General features: G+C 43.0%; 2 protein-coding genes and 1 pseudogene across 2 annotated transcripts in view; 2 read left to right on the top strand and 1 right to left on the bottom strand.

Annotated features, from left to right (window-relative positions):
• Positions 1-4,090, top strand: part of LOC133928074 (glutathione S-transferase T3-like) — a 29,907-nt gene extending 25,817 nt beyond the window's left edge. Inside the window, exons 2-3 of the mRNA XM_062374356.1 lie at positions 3,012-3,446; positions 3,524-4,090. Coding sequence (XP_062230340.1) covers positions 3,012-3,446; positions 3,524-4,090 — 1,002 coding nt within the window. The remainder of the gene's footprint in view (positions 1-3,011; positions 3,447-3,523) is intronic.
• A 3,211-nt stretch (positions 4,091-7,301) lies between these two features.
• Positions 7,302-8,939, top strand: LOC133928073 (pentatricopeptide repeat-containing protein At3g22470, mitochondrial-like). The gene has a single exon (XM_062374355.1). The coding sequence runs from the start codon at positions 7,302-7,304 to the stop codon at positions 8,937-8,939; it is 1,638 nt and encodes a 545-aa protein (XP_062230339.1).
• Positions 8,940-9,565: 626 nt separating this feature from the next.
• LOC133928829 (CSC1-like protein At4g02900) lies at positions 9,566-16,240 on the bottom strand (annotated as a pseudogene).
• Positions 16,241-18,181: the final 1,941 nt, after the last annotated feature.

Here is an 18,181-nt window from a genome sequence, read left to right as displayed (position 1 = left end):
CCAGCTATTTGTTTCAGCTTTTGGATTGTGATCACGATCCAACTTTTACAATCCAACTGTTTGTTTCAACTTTTTGATTATGATTACAATCCAGTTTTTACAATTCAAAACAAACAGGATCTTAATTATTTTTATCTATTTCCAAACATGAAGATGTAGTTGACAAACTAAATACTAGAAGTTCAAAAATAAGATACCTTGAACATTACTGCCATAAAGGATAAATACAAGAACTAAAGAAACGAATAAAATACTTATTGCACGAAATTAAAAAAGACATCCAAGGAAAAAACATACCTACTACAACGTGTGTCAAAACATTGGTAACAACCAGCATAAATGCCTGCAGCAGCATGCAATTGTAGAGGGATCACGATCAGATCTTGCTTATGGAGACGGAGGTGAAACAGACCAGGAAGAATAGAGGCAAAACGCAAAATATCGCAAAGAGAAGTCGTGTGATTTTTCCGGAGGAGCATGAGAGGTAAGAGTCTTCACGAGAGGTGCTTGGAAAGTTGCTCAATGTTAGCTAGCTATAATAAGCGGACTTAGAGCATCTCTAACCGGATCCTTTTCTCATCCCTTACCCCTATTATTTAGCAAAAAAACACTCAAATCCTTCTCTAACCGGTCCCTCAACCGGACCCCTATTTTTAAGGACCCCCTTCTTCGTATCGTTCGATCCTCAGATGTAGGGGCTCCCTATCCGTCAACGAACGCGTCTTCCCGCCGCCACGGACATCTCCTTCGCGCCACCGTAGGTTTGTTCCCCTCCCCGTTGCTCTTCCGTTTTGAGGTGGATTTGCTGTCGATGGTGGTTGTTTCCCGGATGTGTGAGAGAGAGGGGCTGTCGGAGGGTTAACTCCTATCGCAGGGATCCTGAGGGACCCCTTTTTGAGATTTAGCCGAGGGATGATTCTGAATATGTTTGCGGGAGAAATAATTGGGTGTAAATGCGATGGCAGGTGGGGTGGAATGATCTAATGCAGAAAGGAGTAAATGCACTAGAGGGATTTTTAGACAGGTTCGGGCCGCACTGAGCGTAATACCCTACTCCTGTGTGGATGCTATAAATGCCCTGAGAATGTCTCTCAGGAATATTGCTGGTTACAAGAATGTTGTCTATCCTAGAGCTTCGGGCTCCTTGTTCTTCGGTGGTCTCAGCTTCTATGCCTGTACGAAGATGTTCTTCGGTTTCTGGGTAAGTGTCTCTGAGTTCTTCTGTTGTCCTTGAACCGACTCAACTATCTTTGTCCGTGCCCGCCGGCTCCCTTAAATACTCGCCAGCGGTAGCATGCCCCGAAAGGGAGGGCACGAGTTCCAAGGCGCTATAAATAGAAAGGCAGTCATCATGGCCTCTGCGCGAAGTGACGGGGGGTTGAAAATGCGCCCCCCGCCCGGTCTTCGGTCGTCATGATGGCGCTGGCAAAGGGCGCCGTGGAGAGGGCCCACCGGGCAGTCGCAGAGCGGCCCGGCGTGCCCGTTCGGTCTTGTATGCCTATCACAGTAGGACGGCAGGCGGGGGCCTCGGGCCTTGCGATGCTATCCCCAGGCGCGCCGGATGACGCGAGATGGGACCCGTGCATTAAATGTCCCCATGCCCTTCTGCCAGAATGTGGCATGGACTGACACCGAGCGTGGCGGGAGCAGTTGGAGGTGATAGGCCACGCGCCCTCTTAAATGCGGCATCGGGCCTTTCACAGGCTGACACCTCATCACTGGACCCCTATGGGGGCCACCGACGAATGACTTCTTGGGCCGTCGGGGAACCGAGCGCTCGGGGGTCACTGTTCATCTCCCCGAGCACTCTCTCTCGGAAACGCCCTCTCTTGGTCCACGGGGAACCGAGTGCTCGGGGGCCGCTGTTCGCAGCCCCGAGCACTCTCTCCCGGAACTACCTTCCTTGGGTCCTCGGGGTACTCGGGTGCTCGGGGGCCACTGCTTGCGGCCCCGAGCACATCCTTCCCGGTACTCGGTGTTTCTGGTCGTCGGGGGACTTGGGTGCTCGGGGGGCTACTGTTCATGACCCCGAGCACTATCTTCCCGGTCACTTGGTCTTCGCAGATCATCACGGAACCCGGGTACTCGGGGACCACTGTTTATGGCCCCGAGCGCCCTCTCCCGGGACTTAGTCTTTTCGTACCTCACGGAGATGAACCCCGCGGGAAGGTGCCACATGGCGGATTGCTGGCCTGGCCTCGGGATTCGGGGACCCCTGGTTCCTGATTCACCGATAGGGGCGGTAGAGGAGGAGACTATACCGAAGGTCACCGCTGGCCTCGGATCCAACGCTCCCTGGCTGTCCTACCGTAGGTACCGACCTGCTGCACGTTAGTTGCCCGAGCGCAGCGCCCTCCCGCGTCGCCGGCGCGCTCGCGCTCGCACGACCGAGCGCCCGCCTACTCGCTTCGTCGATGCCGCCACATGGAACTCGCGCCCAAATCGACGTAGCGCTTGGCCGAATCGAGCTCCGCCGCCGCTCCAATCAAAGTCGTGCCACCCAAATCGAGCTTTACCGCCTCCCAAATCGAGCTCTTGCTGCCAAAATTGAGGCCATCCACCGCCCAAATCAACTCAGCGGTCAATTTCACCCGCCGCCATCCCAAGTTCGTACGGTGTAGACTCGATTTGGCTGACCACTGGCTTGATTTTGTTGGGGGCGTCACTAGCAGGGGAGGAGGACACATCCAGGCTGCCGTATTGTCTCTCATAGCTCAGCTCACTTGGATCGAGCTTTCTTGGATAGAGCTGAGCTCACTTGATTCAAGCTCCAGGCTGTTGTATTGTCTCTCACAGGAATGAAGGGGGAAGAAGGCAGCTGAGCTAGCAAGCTTTTTTAGCCGCAGAACCAAACACACACGCCCTTTCTTGCCCAGCTAGACAGAGAGATGATTCGGCCAGCCGCTGTGATGTTCAATTTAATTGTAGAAATTTTACAATACTAGAAATTAGGTAACTGTATATTTTACAATGCTAGAAATTAGTATCATGGTTCAAATTGTGTTATGCAGGTGCAGGTTACAACAATGGATGGTTTTTTGGAATTGATGAGTGAGCAAAATATTGAAGACAATAGACCATATTGGGATGATAGTCAATTTGTAAGCCCGCCTGAGGAGCAACAACTGTCACATGTAGAAGCTGGTGCATCCCAAAAAGCAAAAAAGGCCAGATCAAAAAATTTCAGTGTAAAAGAAGATAACATATTGGTGTCGACATGGCTAGAAGTTAGTTTGGATGCTATACAAGGGAATGAACAATCCCATGCTACGTATTGGCAAAGAATTATTGATTATTTTCACGAGCACAAGGACTTTGCATCTGATCGTAATTCCAATTCTCTCCAGCACCGTTGGTCTGTCATACTAGAAGGTGTTAACCGGTTTTATGGATGTTATGTCCAGATTCAAAACAAGAGGCAAAGCGGGGTGACAGAACAAGATAAGGTATAATGTTCTCTTCTTTATTTGATTGTCATTTCATATGGTGGTGCAAGTCTAATAAAGTGTATTTACATGTGTAGGTAATGCATGCATGTGAATTGTATAAGTCAAAAGATCCGAATGGCAGATCGTTCGGATTGTTGCATTGTTGGAATATCTTGCAACACGAGCAAAAGTGGAAGGATACGTGTATCCAGAAAAAACAGAAAACATCCACCACTGGAAGTCCGTCGTCCACTCCTGAGACCAACGAGAGTCATCTAGGGGATGATGGGGAGGATCATACTTCAGAGCCCGTGGTTAGGCCAGGAGGTAGGAAGGCGGAGAAAGAGCGACAGCGGCGAGGTAAAAATCTTGTCTCTCCTGGAGATAATCTTTACATGGAAGCATTGGAAAATATGTGGGCTAAGAAGAAAGAGGCAGAAGCCTTGAAAGAGGTTGCAAAAAAAGAGCGCTATGATGAAAGACTTGCACTTGAGAAGAAAAGGATTGAACTGAAGGAACAAGATATTGAGTTAAGGAGAAGGATTGAAGATGATAAGGTGATGAATATGGATCTTACTGGTATGAGTGAGCGACAACGACAATACTATACGAGCTTGCAGGATGAGATCATCGCTCGGCGGTTTGGCATAGGCTCAGGTTGAGCTACTTCATATATGGAACTTTAAGTATTTTGTTGGCACTTTAAGTATGTTGTATGAACTTTAAGAATTTTGTTTGTATTTTAAGTATGTTGTATGAACTTTAAGTGTGTTGTACGAAATCTATGTTAGTTGTATGGACTATCTATGTTAGTTGTATGCACTTGTAGTGTTGTTGTGTGATGAAAAAACTATATACATTACCATACGTTATTACAACTACATACATAGTTAAAAACGTTACATGATAGGTACTGACTACATTATTACAAGTGTAGACATAATTAAAACAGTAAATGATAGGTACCGACTATATTGGTACAACTACATACACTACACCCCTCCATATTGTTCCCACAGGTGCTCGACTAGATCATCGCGAAGCTGTGAGTGAGTTTCCCTGTTAGTAATGGCTTGATGAGTTTGAAGAAATGCTTGCAGTTCAGCCGTAGGACGATGGGAAACTGTCACAACTTCTCCCATCCCATCAAAATGGTGGTCACCTTCTGCATCTCGCTCATCTTCAACGATCATATTATGCATGATGATACAAGCTGTCATGATTTGTCCTAGTGTGTCTTGATCCCAAAATCTTGCTGGCCCACGAACAATGGCAAAACGAGCTTGCATAACTCCAAATGCTCGTTCCACCTCCTTCCTCACTGCTGCTTGTACTTTCGTAAAATATTTCCTCTTATTCCCTTGTGGAGATGGTATTGGCTTAACAAATGTGGCCCATTGAGGATATATGTCATCTGCAAGGTAATATCCCATTGTATAATTATGACTATTGATGGTGTAGTTCACTTCTGGAGCGTGCCCTTCAGCTAGCTTTGCAAATAGATGAGAACGGTGAAGAACATTAATATCATTGTGAGATCCTGGTAAACCAAAGAAGGCATGCCAAATCCAAAGATCATGTGAAGCAACGGCTTCTAGAATAATGGTGGGTTCGTGCACATGGTCGGTAAACTGACCTTGCCATACTGCAGGGCAATTCTTCCACTTCCAATGCATGCAATCTATGCTTCCAAGCATACCGGGAAAACCCTTTTGCTCTCCAATTGCAAGTAATCTAGCTGTATCATTATTATTTGGGGATCTCAGGTACTCATCACCGAAGACTTCAATAATAGCTTTCACAAACCTTTTAAGACTCTCTATAGCAGTACTTTCTCCAATCCGAATATAATCATCAGTAGCATCTGCTGTTAATCCATAAGTTAGCATCCTAAATGATGCGGTTATCTTCTGCAAAGGAGATAACCCAAGACGTCCGTTTCTATCTCTTTTCTGCACAAAATAATTATCATGTTGTTCCACAGCTTGCAGTATGCGAAAAAATAAAGAATGAGCCATTCTAAACCTGAAGAAAGTAATAAGAATCAGCCGAACCCAAGAGGATGAACCAAAATGACGAACAAACAAAAACAGACCATTTACAAACCTGCGACGAAAGAAAGTTGGACCGTAGGTAGGAGCATCTGAAAAGTAGTCTTTGTATAGCCTCCAATGCCCGACTTCTCTGTTGCGGTTGATATACTGACGTCCAGGCACGGAACCGCCAGGTCGTGCAGCATTCATAAGCGCATATTGAGTGTGTGCTTGGTGTAGTGTAGCAAGAATGAGTTCGTCGTCATCATCCTCTAACGACGACAATGAATCTAAGAAAAAACGATGACTCATTTCGATCAGAGAGGGAACTACAAGGGAGTGAGACTTGTGAATGGCAACAGGGGACTGGCTGGGTATATGTAGAGTTGTAAGTAGCCATTAGAAAAAAAAAAGCCGTTGGAAAAAAATAGTCGCTGAAAAAAAAATAGCTGTTAGAAAAAAATAGCTGTTGGAAAAATAGCCGTTGAAAAAAAAAGCCGTTGAAAAAAATAGCCGTTGGAAAAAAAAATCGTTACAAATATAGCCGTTAGAATTAATTTGGTAGTTACAAGATAGTATTAAAATATAGGTGAGTGAAATATAGGGGGTCAAATTTAGAGGACCGGTTGGAGCGAAAAAAATAAGAGGTCGGTCTGGATATATAAAGATATAAGGGGTTAAATATAAGGACTCACTTAAAAATACTCTTAGATCCTCTATATTAAAGGACCGAATATTGAGGATGAATAGTTCTCTACATTAGCTCCGATATGAGACACTCATTCCGTGATCCATGAGTTAGATCAAATGCTACAATAGTGCTACAGTGTATAGCTATTACACTAAATTTGGTGGACAGTAAACTAGAGAACTGATCTACAGTAACAGATAATTAATTAGTGCAGACTACTGTATCATCAGACTTATCACTATACAAACATTGATCCTCTGCATTGAACCACTGAGGTAAGCATATTTACATTGGATTTATGCTTATTGGGAAAACGATAAATTCATTCGGTAGCTAATAAGGGATGTTTTAGGTTACGTACAGGCTGTTACAAATTTTAGTTATAAATTATTTTTTACACAATGAGTTTGGATGTTTATAAATAACGTTAGTATATTTATCTAAAAAGTACTTTTAATAATATATATTTTAAATATGTTATATAAAAATAATAATTAAAGTTGTATTTTAAAAATAATGTCGCTGTCAAAACACCATTTATATTTATTAAGGGTGGTAGTACTATTTAGTGTATAGTCTATTCACAGGCCTAACACCCTTAAAACCTGTAGCATCCTGTTCGATTGTGAGTCGACAGCGAGAAGCAGATGACAATGCGAGATATGGTTCGTATGAAATAACTATTGAGAAATAATGGTTTAAGTATAATGTTTTATTGGGATTGCATTTTACTTAATACATGCTTTATTGTTTAAACTTTATCCTAACCATGGTCCAGTGCCCTTTAGGGGCTGACTAGAATGAATAGTTCTTAATAGTTGCAGGAGTGTTTTTATCAACGAGGTCAAATCCTACATAAATTTTAAAACAATCATTTCCCCAAAACTTGTATTGATTTTTCCAATGGAAAATGGAGAAGAAACGTGCTTCAAACAGGGAAGGAAAATAGAAAATGTTTTTTCCTGGAAAAGAAATTCTAAATACGAAGTGATAACACTGCGTAGCACAATTCGGAGCCACATTTGAATCCTTCCGGCCTTCCTGCCCTTTAGGCCATTTCCCACCTCCGGAAAAGCAAGGCTGCAACCCGCCGCCGCCGCCACCGCCGTCGCCGTTCTCAGATGTCGCCGCCTCCTTCCCCACCACCTTATGCCCTCCCCCTCCCGTCCCATAACCAGCCTCCTCTTCCTCCGCTCCCTCTCAACCTCCCCCCGAGATCACCTCCTCCGCTTCGCAGCCCTCGCGAAGGAGCTCACCGACCAGCCCCCGCCTCCGCCTCCCCCGACCCGGCCACGGTCGCCGCACCCGTACGACTACAACCGCCTCATGTCGGCGCACGCAGCGTCCGGTGATAGCGCTGGCGCCAACCGCGCCCTCCGCCTGCTCGACGAAATGCGCAGCCTCCTCCATCGCCGCCCCGACGCCGCCTGCTTCACCACGGCCGCCGCGGCGCTGTCGTCCGCGTCCCGACCCGGCGCCGCGCTCGCGGTGCTCGAAGCCATGGACGCGGACGGCGTCGCGCCCGACGCCGCCGCCTGCACGGTGCTCGTCCGGGTGTACGCCTGCCGCCTGCGGCTGTTCGACAAGGCCTACGAGGTCGTGCGGTGGATGGCGGCGAGTGGTGTGGCCCCAGACGTGGTCACTTACTCTACGCTGATCTCTGGGCTGTGCAGTGCCGGCCGGGTGGCTGAGGCTCTGGGCGTGCTGGACTTGATGCTGGAAGAAGGATGCCAGCCCAATGCTCACACGTATACGCCCATCATGCACGCCTACTGTGTGAGTGGGAGGATACATGAGGCCAAGGAGCTCTTGGAAACGATGATGGCCGCTGGATTTGCGCCAAGCACTGCCACCTACAATGTGTTGGTTGAAGCTCAATGCAAGGTTGGTGCTTTCAAGGAAGTAGATGCGCTTGTTGAGGAGAGCAGCACAAAAGGGTGGACGCCAGATATAATCACATACAGTACTTACATGGACGGGTTATGCAAAGCCGGCAGAATAGATAAGAGCTTTGCATTGGTAGATAAGATGCTGTCCAATGGGTTGCGCCCCAACGTGGTTACTCTGAATATCCTTCTTGATGGGATTTGCCGTGGATCAACTGCTTTGGCTGCGAAGTGCCTCTTGGAGTGCAGTGCAGAGATTGGGTGGCATGTTAATGTTGTCAACTATAACACAGTGATGAGGAGGCTTTGCGACGAACGGAGATGGTTGGCTGTTGTCAAGCTCTTCGCTGACATGGTCCAAAAGGGCATTGCTCCAAATAGCTGGACTTTCAGCATTGTAGTCCACAGTCTCTGTAAACTCGGGAAGCTTCATAAAGCGCTTTGCCTGCTGCGAAACAATGAGTTTGTCGCAAATGTTGTGACATACAATACTTTGATCCGTCATCTCAGTTTCTTAGGGAAAGCTAGTGAGGCCTACCTCTTACTTCACGAGATGGCTGAGGAAGGCATTGCTCCCAATGATGTCACCTATGGTCTTGTGATTGATTGTCTCTGTAGAGAAGAGAAATTCTTGGTCGCACTTAGCTGTTTCTACCGCTCACTGGACGATGGCCTCTCTCCATCTGCACTATCGAGTATTGTTCGAGGTCTCATTGCTGGTGGTAAGCTTCGTGAATTGCATACTCTGGTCAGATGGTTTCTTGGACAAGGTTTCATAATAGATGTGTATATGTATATGTGCCAGGAACTGATCATTGCTTTTTGTAAGAAAGGGTACTGTCGAGGTGTTGACATGTACAAAATGTCTCACATATTGGAAAGAATGCTCGGATTGAAATGACTTTGTCCCAAAGTTAACACAAAAGATAAATTTTACTTTTGGAGCTAATGTTGTACCTTGCATGGTACCTGTAGGATAGCCTTTTACAGTTTTACTCTACCTTTTCTCGGCTGATGTTTCTGTCTTCTATTCTTTTCTATTTTTGAAAAAAAAAATGTTAAAGTTCTGTAGAAAAAAAATACAGATTTAACTATGCTTTTGCTTTGTTATTTCAGTTGGATTTTGTCACCAATATGACGCATGCAGTTGCCATAAGGTCCTATGATAGGATCTCAAGTTTGAAATATCTTGATTTATAAGCTATTTTATCATTCTTATACATCACGATGTCACCTGTGCTAACATCATAATTGTCAAACTGAATTCATAGTAAGTATAGATTCGTTTTTATGATAAAATCTGAGTGGTTGGTTTGGCAAGCTCAAGTTCTTATTGGCTCAAATCAGCCTCTTTGCAACAGTTCTGTCTGCTTACTTTAGATGATTTAAGCAACAAGTCCTAATGTTGTAATGCAATTGATGGTCATGTATTGTTCTACTACCTCTTATAGGCTTATAGCTCCAAATTAATCTTTTTCAATTCCTTTCTACCTAAACATGTACATGATTACCAAACTCGAAAAAAAAATTACATTTGCTCATGAAACAACAGGGCTTCAGGTAGGAGACATCCAACGGAACTCTCCTTCATTATTACAGAACTGGAATTGAATTTGCTTCCCACTGGTGTGTTCATGCGAGACTGCCGCTTTGTCACAACGAGGGGGTTCTTCTCTTCCTCATCGATGGTGACAAGCTCGTATATGTCATTTCTTTTGAAGACTGGGTGCACATAAGCACCCTTCAGGTACTCTCTCAAATTTAAAGTTGGGTCATGTGCCCGTTCCATTGTGTCCTTTACCATGGCATCTTGCAAAAAAAATGAGAAGTATATGCCATTTTATGTCCTAGAATAGATCACATTCTTCTACTTCGATACTGTTCTAGCTTAATATTGACTTATTGTGACACTATGCAAACATAACCTGTTTTCAGTCTCACCTGCAAGGGGAACTTCACAAACGCTGGCTCAAACCGGCCCTTGCAAACATAGTGGAACCATATGGAGAGGACAGGAAGCGGGAGAAGAACAATGGTGGACTTCTCTGCTTCCTGTGTACTCAACAGTCACAGTAGGAGGATTGGTGATACTATCAATGCTATGAGCAGTCGCATTTGCACATCTGGCCAGAATTGTGCACCACTCTCATAGTGCTGATTATAGACATTGATTATCTTGCAACAAAAAAAGACGGAAAGGATATTAGCGATATTTTGGTAAGATAAAGATGAAGTCTAATAGGCTTGTCATTTGTTGAACCACAGGAATTCACTAGATTACTTAGTAGGGCAAGAACATTCGTGGGCAGAAATTTGTATTTCGGTGCCATTGTGAACTTGATGCCAACATACCTGATGTCTGAAAACAAGATAGGCGAGACTGAAGAACACTATGATGAATGAAAGAAGAATTGGTGTGACAACTGCATATACAAGCCCAAGAAGAAAGTAGAGCTGTAATTGTGCCTCTGAGTTGTAAAAGTCCAGGCTTCCAGGGTCCATGGCCTGCTCACGGTCTAGCTCAGTTCTGACCAAGAAAGCATTCTTTATATGGAACATGACCAACGGCTTCAACCGAAGAACTTCAGCAGCGACACCAGCCCAGCCATCAACCATTATGAATGACATGAAAAATGTTGCCTTCATGGGAATGGACTCTCCAACAATCTCTGGAATTCTTGAGACGAGAGAAGGGAAAAATGAGATAGTATAAGGCATTGAATATTTTTAGGTAGATAGTAAAGATTGACCGCACTGTTATAACCAAAATATCATAATGCAAGAAGCAATTGGTAGATTCACCGTGCTTGTTAGCAGATTGATGGATAAAATTATCAAGCTGTTGGAATGCTGTTCCAGTTATTAAAAAAAAAAACTCAATCCAAGTGGAGAGACATCCTGAAAGCATTGCATGAAGGTTAAGAAAAGATCTCGAAAGTTGGCTACAACCTACACACTATCGTAAGCGATCTCGCCACGACCACGGGGAATACATAACGAGAGGCTTTTTTTTTTGTGAGAACCAGAATTCGAGTTCTGGTTGAGTCTCATACCTAGAGGTCTTTTACACGTTCTCATAAAAACTCGACCGGTCTAGGAGGAACTAGGTGGTATTATCTTAAAAAGAAATAGACATCAAATTCAAGTTGAAGAGGACTCGATTATATTAAAAAGAAATAGACATCAAATTCAAGTTGAAGATGACTCGAATCTAGATAGTAGAGGTGTACATCCACACCTCCCACCAATTGAGCTAGGCTCGGTTCTGTTCCAGTTATTACACTCCCCAAGAACACATTCACGAAGAGGAACATATAGTATTTCGATGCTGTCCTCCTGTCCAATCCAGAGAGTGAAATGTGGCCTTCTATCTTGCTCATGGTCATGAGAATTGTTGGAAGAAGTATAAGGAAGATTTTCAATACATTCCTGGCAAGAAACCTTCGATAACTGACTTAAGAGATTTTCTGCAGGACATTGCACGATGAAATTTAGATCCAGAAAGACAATTTTTTATGTTCCACAACTATAACATGGAAGGTACTGGATATTTTTTATCCACTCGATTATCAAACAAGGAAAAACTTCCTTTAGTTGAAGCATGCGACCAGTCATGCATTTATATAAATTAAAAATCCGTCGTGACACCAAAATTGTCATTCATTTTAATCTAACTTTGGCAGCTCTTTATCGAAGATGAAAAAAAATCTTTTGTAATCAATTCACAAGGGCACTGCGGTGAATCAATTATTCCAGCAGTGAAAAAAATAGACCCTGTTTGTAACTAAAGGAAAGAAGATTGTGAGTATTCACTTCATAACATTTTCAACAAATGTAATGTTATTATACTAACTCTTCTTTACCCTCCTCACCAATTTTTTTCCTAAAACAGGTTTGTCAGTTTGTGCACTACATAAAAAGGCCCCCGTAGAATGATGTGAACACTTCCTACTAATGAATTTCAAATATTGACCGTTTAAACTGAAATTAGAAATTTGTACATAATTGTGAGGACACAAACAAGTGTCACTTCGACATGGTACTGGTAACGAGTCTCTGGAAGTCAGATATGACGTACAATTGTTTAATTAGTAATATGACAGGATTTACTAGATGCTACATGCAAAATAAAATGTAGCGAATGCTTTTTATAAAATTTAATTGTAAACAAAGAAATAAGAACACCCACCTTTCTATTATAGGTTTCAAGAAAGGAAACAGCCTCTCAATATCGTCTAGATTTGCCAAGGATTGGACAATTGCAGTTGGTACCATGAAGGAAAAAGTCAGAAGAGGAAAACAGCCATAAGAAGCCTCCTTAATGAGAGCCCAACATAAGCTATTGCGAGATTAGCCCAGTAAACATCACGAGGTTCCGGAGCCCACTCGGTTAACCACACGGTCGGATTACTTGTCTGCTGTGTTTGAGCACAAACAGCAGCCCCCCACCGTGTTTTGAAAGACACAAATGCCGCTGGCATAATAGAATTGGGATCAGTGATCACCTTTTATCTCTCCTCATCTTCCTGCAACGCAAGAGAGAAAACATTGCTCAGTGTTATGAATGTTATGAGGTAAATTTGCAGTAGAATTAATCAAAGGAAGGACGGTTCTTGACAGTCTGACGACACGATCAAGATGATGAAAAAGTGACTATTCCTTCCAAGAAACTATACCTTTTTACATAGCTCCTCAATTGCTTTTTTGTAGTATTCTATAGCATCAACTCTTTGTCCCCAAAGACCCCACAATCCTGTCTATAAGAAATGTAATGGAGCTGTCTGTCGGGTTGTACCTTTTGTGTAGTAGTCCGTCTCGGGTTGAGATCGGGGTTGTTCAGTTGTGAGGTTTTCGGGCCTAATTTCCGTTATAAACTGAGCCAGCTTGGCTATTTTGGCATTTCTTCTTCTTAATGCAATGATACGTAGATCTCCCGCGTATTCCAAAAAAAAAATGTAATGGAGTCATACCACTTGAACATTTTAGGCATCCATTGAATAGCATTTTAGATAATAATAAGCTTTTAGTGCACGAGGATATATTTGCAACGGAGAAGCTGTACCTTCATTGTTGGCTTTTTTGCAGGGTTTTTGGCATGCTTGTTTTCGTAGTAGATTAACTAGTTTTGCAAGAATTTCTTCGTCTCAACCAAATCGGAAAGGTGGTTTGCATTGTATACAATCTGTTGACCAAATTTAGAAAATTACTCCATATGGGAAGAAAAATTTAAATTGGAATTAGCTTTCATTTTGTTATAGAAGTGCAGTCAAAGAATAAAGAACACAATGAAATATAAAGATCTTCTTATTTGAATTTTCCTATTGCCTAATCATATAAGTTAATAAAAAAGACAGTACCACAGTGGAAATAAAATAAGAAAAATTAGAACCTGGTGACTGAGGTAATGATCACGGTGATTCACAGCAAAGAAGTGCTCAACATGCTCACTAACTAATTCATCTGAGTCCGATGGTATATTTCGCACAAGGACCTAAATAAAGTAGGAAAAGAGTTAGGAAATTTTACACATCAACACGTGTTTCTTAAATAAAATAATTTTTTTAATAAGATGCAAAATTAACAAATAAATCTAGTGAAAAAGATTGACTCACTAAATGAAACTGTATGAAAAATCATCTACCGTGTATTGATCAGGTCGACGATTTTGATTAGCAAAAAAGCATAATCTCATAGTTGTGACAACCATATATTCATGATACAACACGTAGAACGTCCAAAATGTAAACACATAGGCCATTACTATGTGTGCCCAAAACCTAAATAAAAATCCAACAAATTCAGTGCATAATTTATCAGGAAAATCATTGGTGACCAGGGGGTTTTGGTGTCCCCATTTGCGAAAATATGATAATCCAACATGTTGCAATGTTTTAAAAAAATCCATAAAAACATGTATGGAGTACACATAAAGTTAGGCAAACCTACAAAAATTCAACTTCAAATTCATCTTTGATATTGAGATTCAAAAAATACAAGTCTTAGTTTGTAAGCACTGGAGTGACCATAACAAATTTAAAAATTTATTTGCAGGTAATCCTTTTCATTCTTTTATGTGGATCAAGATCTTGCACCAGTCTTAATTTAGAAGAGTTTCGGTTAGTTATAATCATCATTGTATAAATATTTCCGTGGTCTTTCTGGCCACCAACCATTTTCCCTTATCAAAAGTGTGCATCCACATTGTGCTCTAAAAACAGGTAAATGCCCAATAATAGAAAAAAATATGCTTGCTAAATTCTAAATATCTGACCGTCAACTTATAAGAATACTTAGAAAAATCAAAAGCTTCTAATTAGGACTCTATGCCAATCTAAAAAAACTGAGAATATATATATATGATATCTGAAAACGAGAAGTTAGGTCTAGCGTCATTGGAATGCACTGTAATATGAAAGAAATAACTATTCAAATAAACAGGAGGCATATCCAAGCTGGTGATGTATCAACATATTAAACAACTAGCCCCTCCGTGGCTGGGGGGTGGGCAGAGCTCCCACTAGCCCCTCTCTGGCTCCCTGCAGCACGTAGCTTTAGTAAATAGATATAGAATTATTTATATCTTTTTGAACCTTTTCCAAGATTTGATATTGAAAGCTTGTCAATCTGATCGTAACTTAGTCCCTTTTCATTTTCCAATGTTCCACTAGTCCAATTGACGGGAACTAGAACAATGAATGCTAGCACAGCAATTGGCACAAATATTTTTAAACTGCAAAGCAAGAACATGATGCACCATCAGGAAACATAATATAGTTCTTCTGTTCACATACTGATGTACCAGTGTATATGTTGAAATAATGCGATGAATGATCATGTTTTATCATCGAAGTAACAGTCCAAAGAATATCTTTTTAAACACTGAAGACATGAAACTAAAAGCAATGCAGTGTTCCTAGCCAAGAAGATAGATTGGAATTAGAACAATGAATGCTTTAGTTGCTAGCAGAGCAATTGGCACAAATATTTTTAAACTGCAAAGCAAGGAAATGGCATCCTATTTTTCCTAGAACACGCAGAAGAACTATGTGTCATTATATTATAGGAAGGAAAAAAAGGAAACTATTTACATCCGAAACACCACGTGGAGAGACGCACACAGGCGCACACCGACACAAAACCCTATCAACGATTACAAACAAACATACACGCCACGGACTAAAAAGAAAGACGACCACAAACTAGACAAAAAAAAGAAGGAAAGAAAAGCATGTCAAACCGACGACGGCCAAACAACGCTCAACCCTTTAGCTCCTGCCATACACTAGAGCTTGGCATCTTCTGTGATGTTTCACAGCACCGTCCAGACATTTGAAGACGTGCCATCGAACACACAAGAATTTCGATGTTGCCATAGTTGCCAAATCACCAAGATGATGAGCAAGTTAAAACCTTTCCGCGTAAGCTTAGGCAGCTGACGTTGCATGCGACGCCACCAGTCCTTTAGCAGCTCGTCCTCCGGCTAGAGGGTCAGAACCTGAAGGACAACGAGCGACAGGGCCGTGAACCACACGTCCCGGGCAAACACACAAAGCACAGGGAGGTGGTGCACAATTTCATCCTCCTGGTCGTACAAAGGGCAACATGCCGGATGCAAAAGGTCACGCTTCGCAAGCCAATCTGCCGTCCAGCATCGGCCGAAATGGCGTCCCATGATGAAACGTAATACGGATCTTCTGCAAAAACACTGATTTAGCAGTGTATATGTTAAAAAAACGAGTCAAATGATCATGTTTTATCGTCAAACTCTTTCATTAATGCTCAATCAATTCAGCGATGATTTACCAGTGTATATGGTAAAACATACATATTCTTATCATGTAAATATAATACAGATGTAAAAATTGAGGAACATGAAAATCATACTCACCCGAGAAGATAGATGCGGACATATACCGCAGAGTCAAGTCCTGCATGCTCAATCAATTCAGGTTCTGGCATTTTCAGTGCTGCAGGCATCCAGTTCAGAAACCAGAAATATGTTGACAGATCAGCATTGACAAACTTTGAGAAAATAGTTCCCAGGTGCCTCGGGCTGCTTCTTGTCCCTTTGAGGTACCATTTTGGAAAGTATACCCTGTCGTTGATAGGCTGTATCCTCAGAACCGCAAATGCAAGAAGAAAACCCAATGCAGATAGTATGTTTATTCCCGCAGAAACACCAATGTCAGTGAGGGAACCCATATCGCTCTAGTGGGATTTACTCCAGAACATTCATCATACGATAGTGGCTAGCTGTCGGAGCGGAAATCTGCATATAAATCGAACAATTGGTCAAAGGAAGTTGTCAGTTGGAATCAAGAAACATGTCCATTGTTAGGATGCGCATCCTCTAACATTGCTTCACCGGAATGCACAGTAAAATAAGTCAGTGAATAATATTCTGGTATTATTCAACTGTAGCAATTTACTGTATTATTCTACTATTTACAGAGTTACTGTAGCATTTAATTGGTGCATTCATTCCAGATCTAATGGTTAAAAAAATCCAATATCACAGCAGTGTTTATCCTGTGACTTTGCAGAAGCAAACTCAGAAGCAAACTCAGAGGATACGATTCCTCGTTGTTGGGTCAACTCGGACGAAACTAGCTCTTAGGATCTACAATTTTTTGCTCTAGACTTTTAAAGAAATATAATGCAATTCAGATGCCCATGCACAAACTCTTGCAAAACTAGAGGAACCGTACATTGGTCAAGAAAATGTCTTCGGCTGTTCGTTATGGGATACTTGAAATCAATCGCATGCTATACTAGAATCCTCTTATTTCCTTGAGCCATCTCTAAAACCCAGCTAGTTTGCTAGTCGTGTTTAAAAGTCAATTAGTTATCGAAACCTGGATCTGAGTTTTTTCCCAAGCAAATAACGGCTTCATGCGCCAAAAATGAAGGACACAACGGCGACGATCTATTACACTACCCCGGTGATAACAGAGGAACTAGTTCCGACGATGTAATTGGTTCAAGGGGTAATTTGCTAAGTATTATTATAAAAATTGTAAAAGTTAAAAAATATCATCGATTGTGAGGATATATTTTCTAATATTTTTCTAATAATACTCATCTAATTTTACCTTTGTTCAAAGAGCTAGGACTAAACAACAATTTAAAACATGAAACGAAAGAAGAATCCAAGACGTGCACAAAATTCACGTCATTCAACAGCGAACGCATTGCCCCTAGCGCAACTCCAGAATCATCTCGAGCAAGCGCCTGTCGGAGGAATGAGAACGCCCGCATTAATCGACGCAAGGCATGCTGGAAATGCGGGTTACCTAGAGGCGACAGGACCAAGGCCGCACGCGTCGCCTCGACCTCGACGCGCGACCCCAGCCAGAGCCAGGGCCGGCCACAGGTGCCGATGGCGCTCGCTCGCCTTGTTGCCCTGCGCTTTTCTGGCAGGAAGTCGACGGGAACGAGGCACGCGGGAGGATCGGTTACCGCGATACATGACGTTTTCTTCCTTCCTGCCGCTGTTGGCTGGCTTGTCGATGGCCTTCGGCTCGGCCGGCTCCGCCAATCGGCTCGGCGCGATTTAGGGCTGGACTAACTTTCCCGAGCCCAAGAAGTAACTAGTTGGGCCAACGATATGAACTCAGTTCCACTTCCACATGGAACCCTCCAGGTATGGCGTCCGAAAGTGCTTCGGGATAGCGCGGTGTTTGAGATTTGGGCGGGCTGAGATGGACGTCTGAAATTCAAGCGCCTAGAGCAGAGATGGTCAAATAGGCTATTCGGATCGGCCCGAACGATCCATCTACAGTAACAGGTCATGTCGTGTCGATTCATGTGCCTCTTCCTTGGTCTACGGTATAACCCGTCGGTCACCGTGTCGTGCCGAGTCGGCTCGGGCATAATTTTGGCTCGGTGGTACGGTCGGCCCGGCGGGCACGATCGGCCCGATGGGCACAGTGCTACGGGTGGCCCGTTGGCACAGTCAACTCGAAAGCATAAAAAAAATAGCCACAAAATTAAAAATATATATAGAAAATAGATAAAAATATAAAAAATAGATACAAAATTAAAAATATATAAAAAAATAAAAAATAACTGGGTATATGCGTGCCGGGCTGTGCCGGTCTGGACTGGACCGTGCCCGTGCCGACCCGACTTGGCCGGGCCGTG

The sequence above is a fragment of the Phragmites australis genome, chromosome 9, assembly GCF_958298935.1.
Source record: "Phragmites australis chromosome 9, lpPhrAust1.1, whole genome shotgun sequence".
In the NCBI taxonomy this organism is placed as follows: Eukaryota; Viridiplantae; Streptophyta; class Magnoliopsida; order Poales; family Poaceae; genus Phragmites; species Phragmites australis.
The sequence above is the reverse complement of the archived record's forward strand: the minus strand, read 5'-3'. Positions and strand labels throughout refer to the sequence as shown.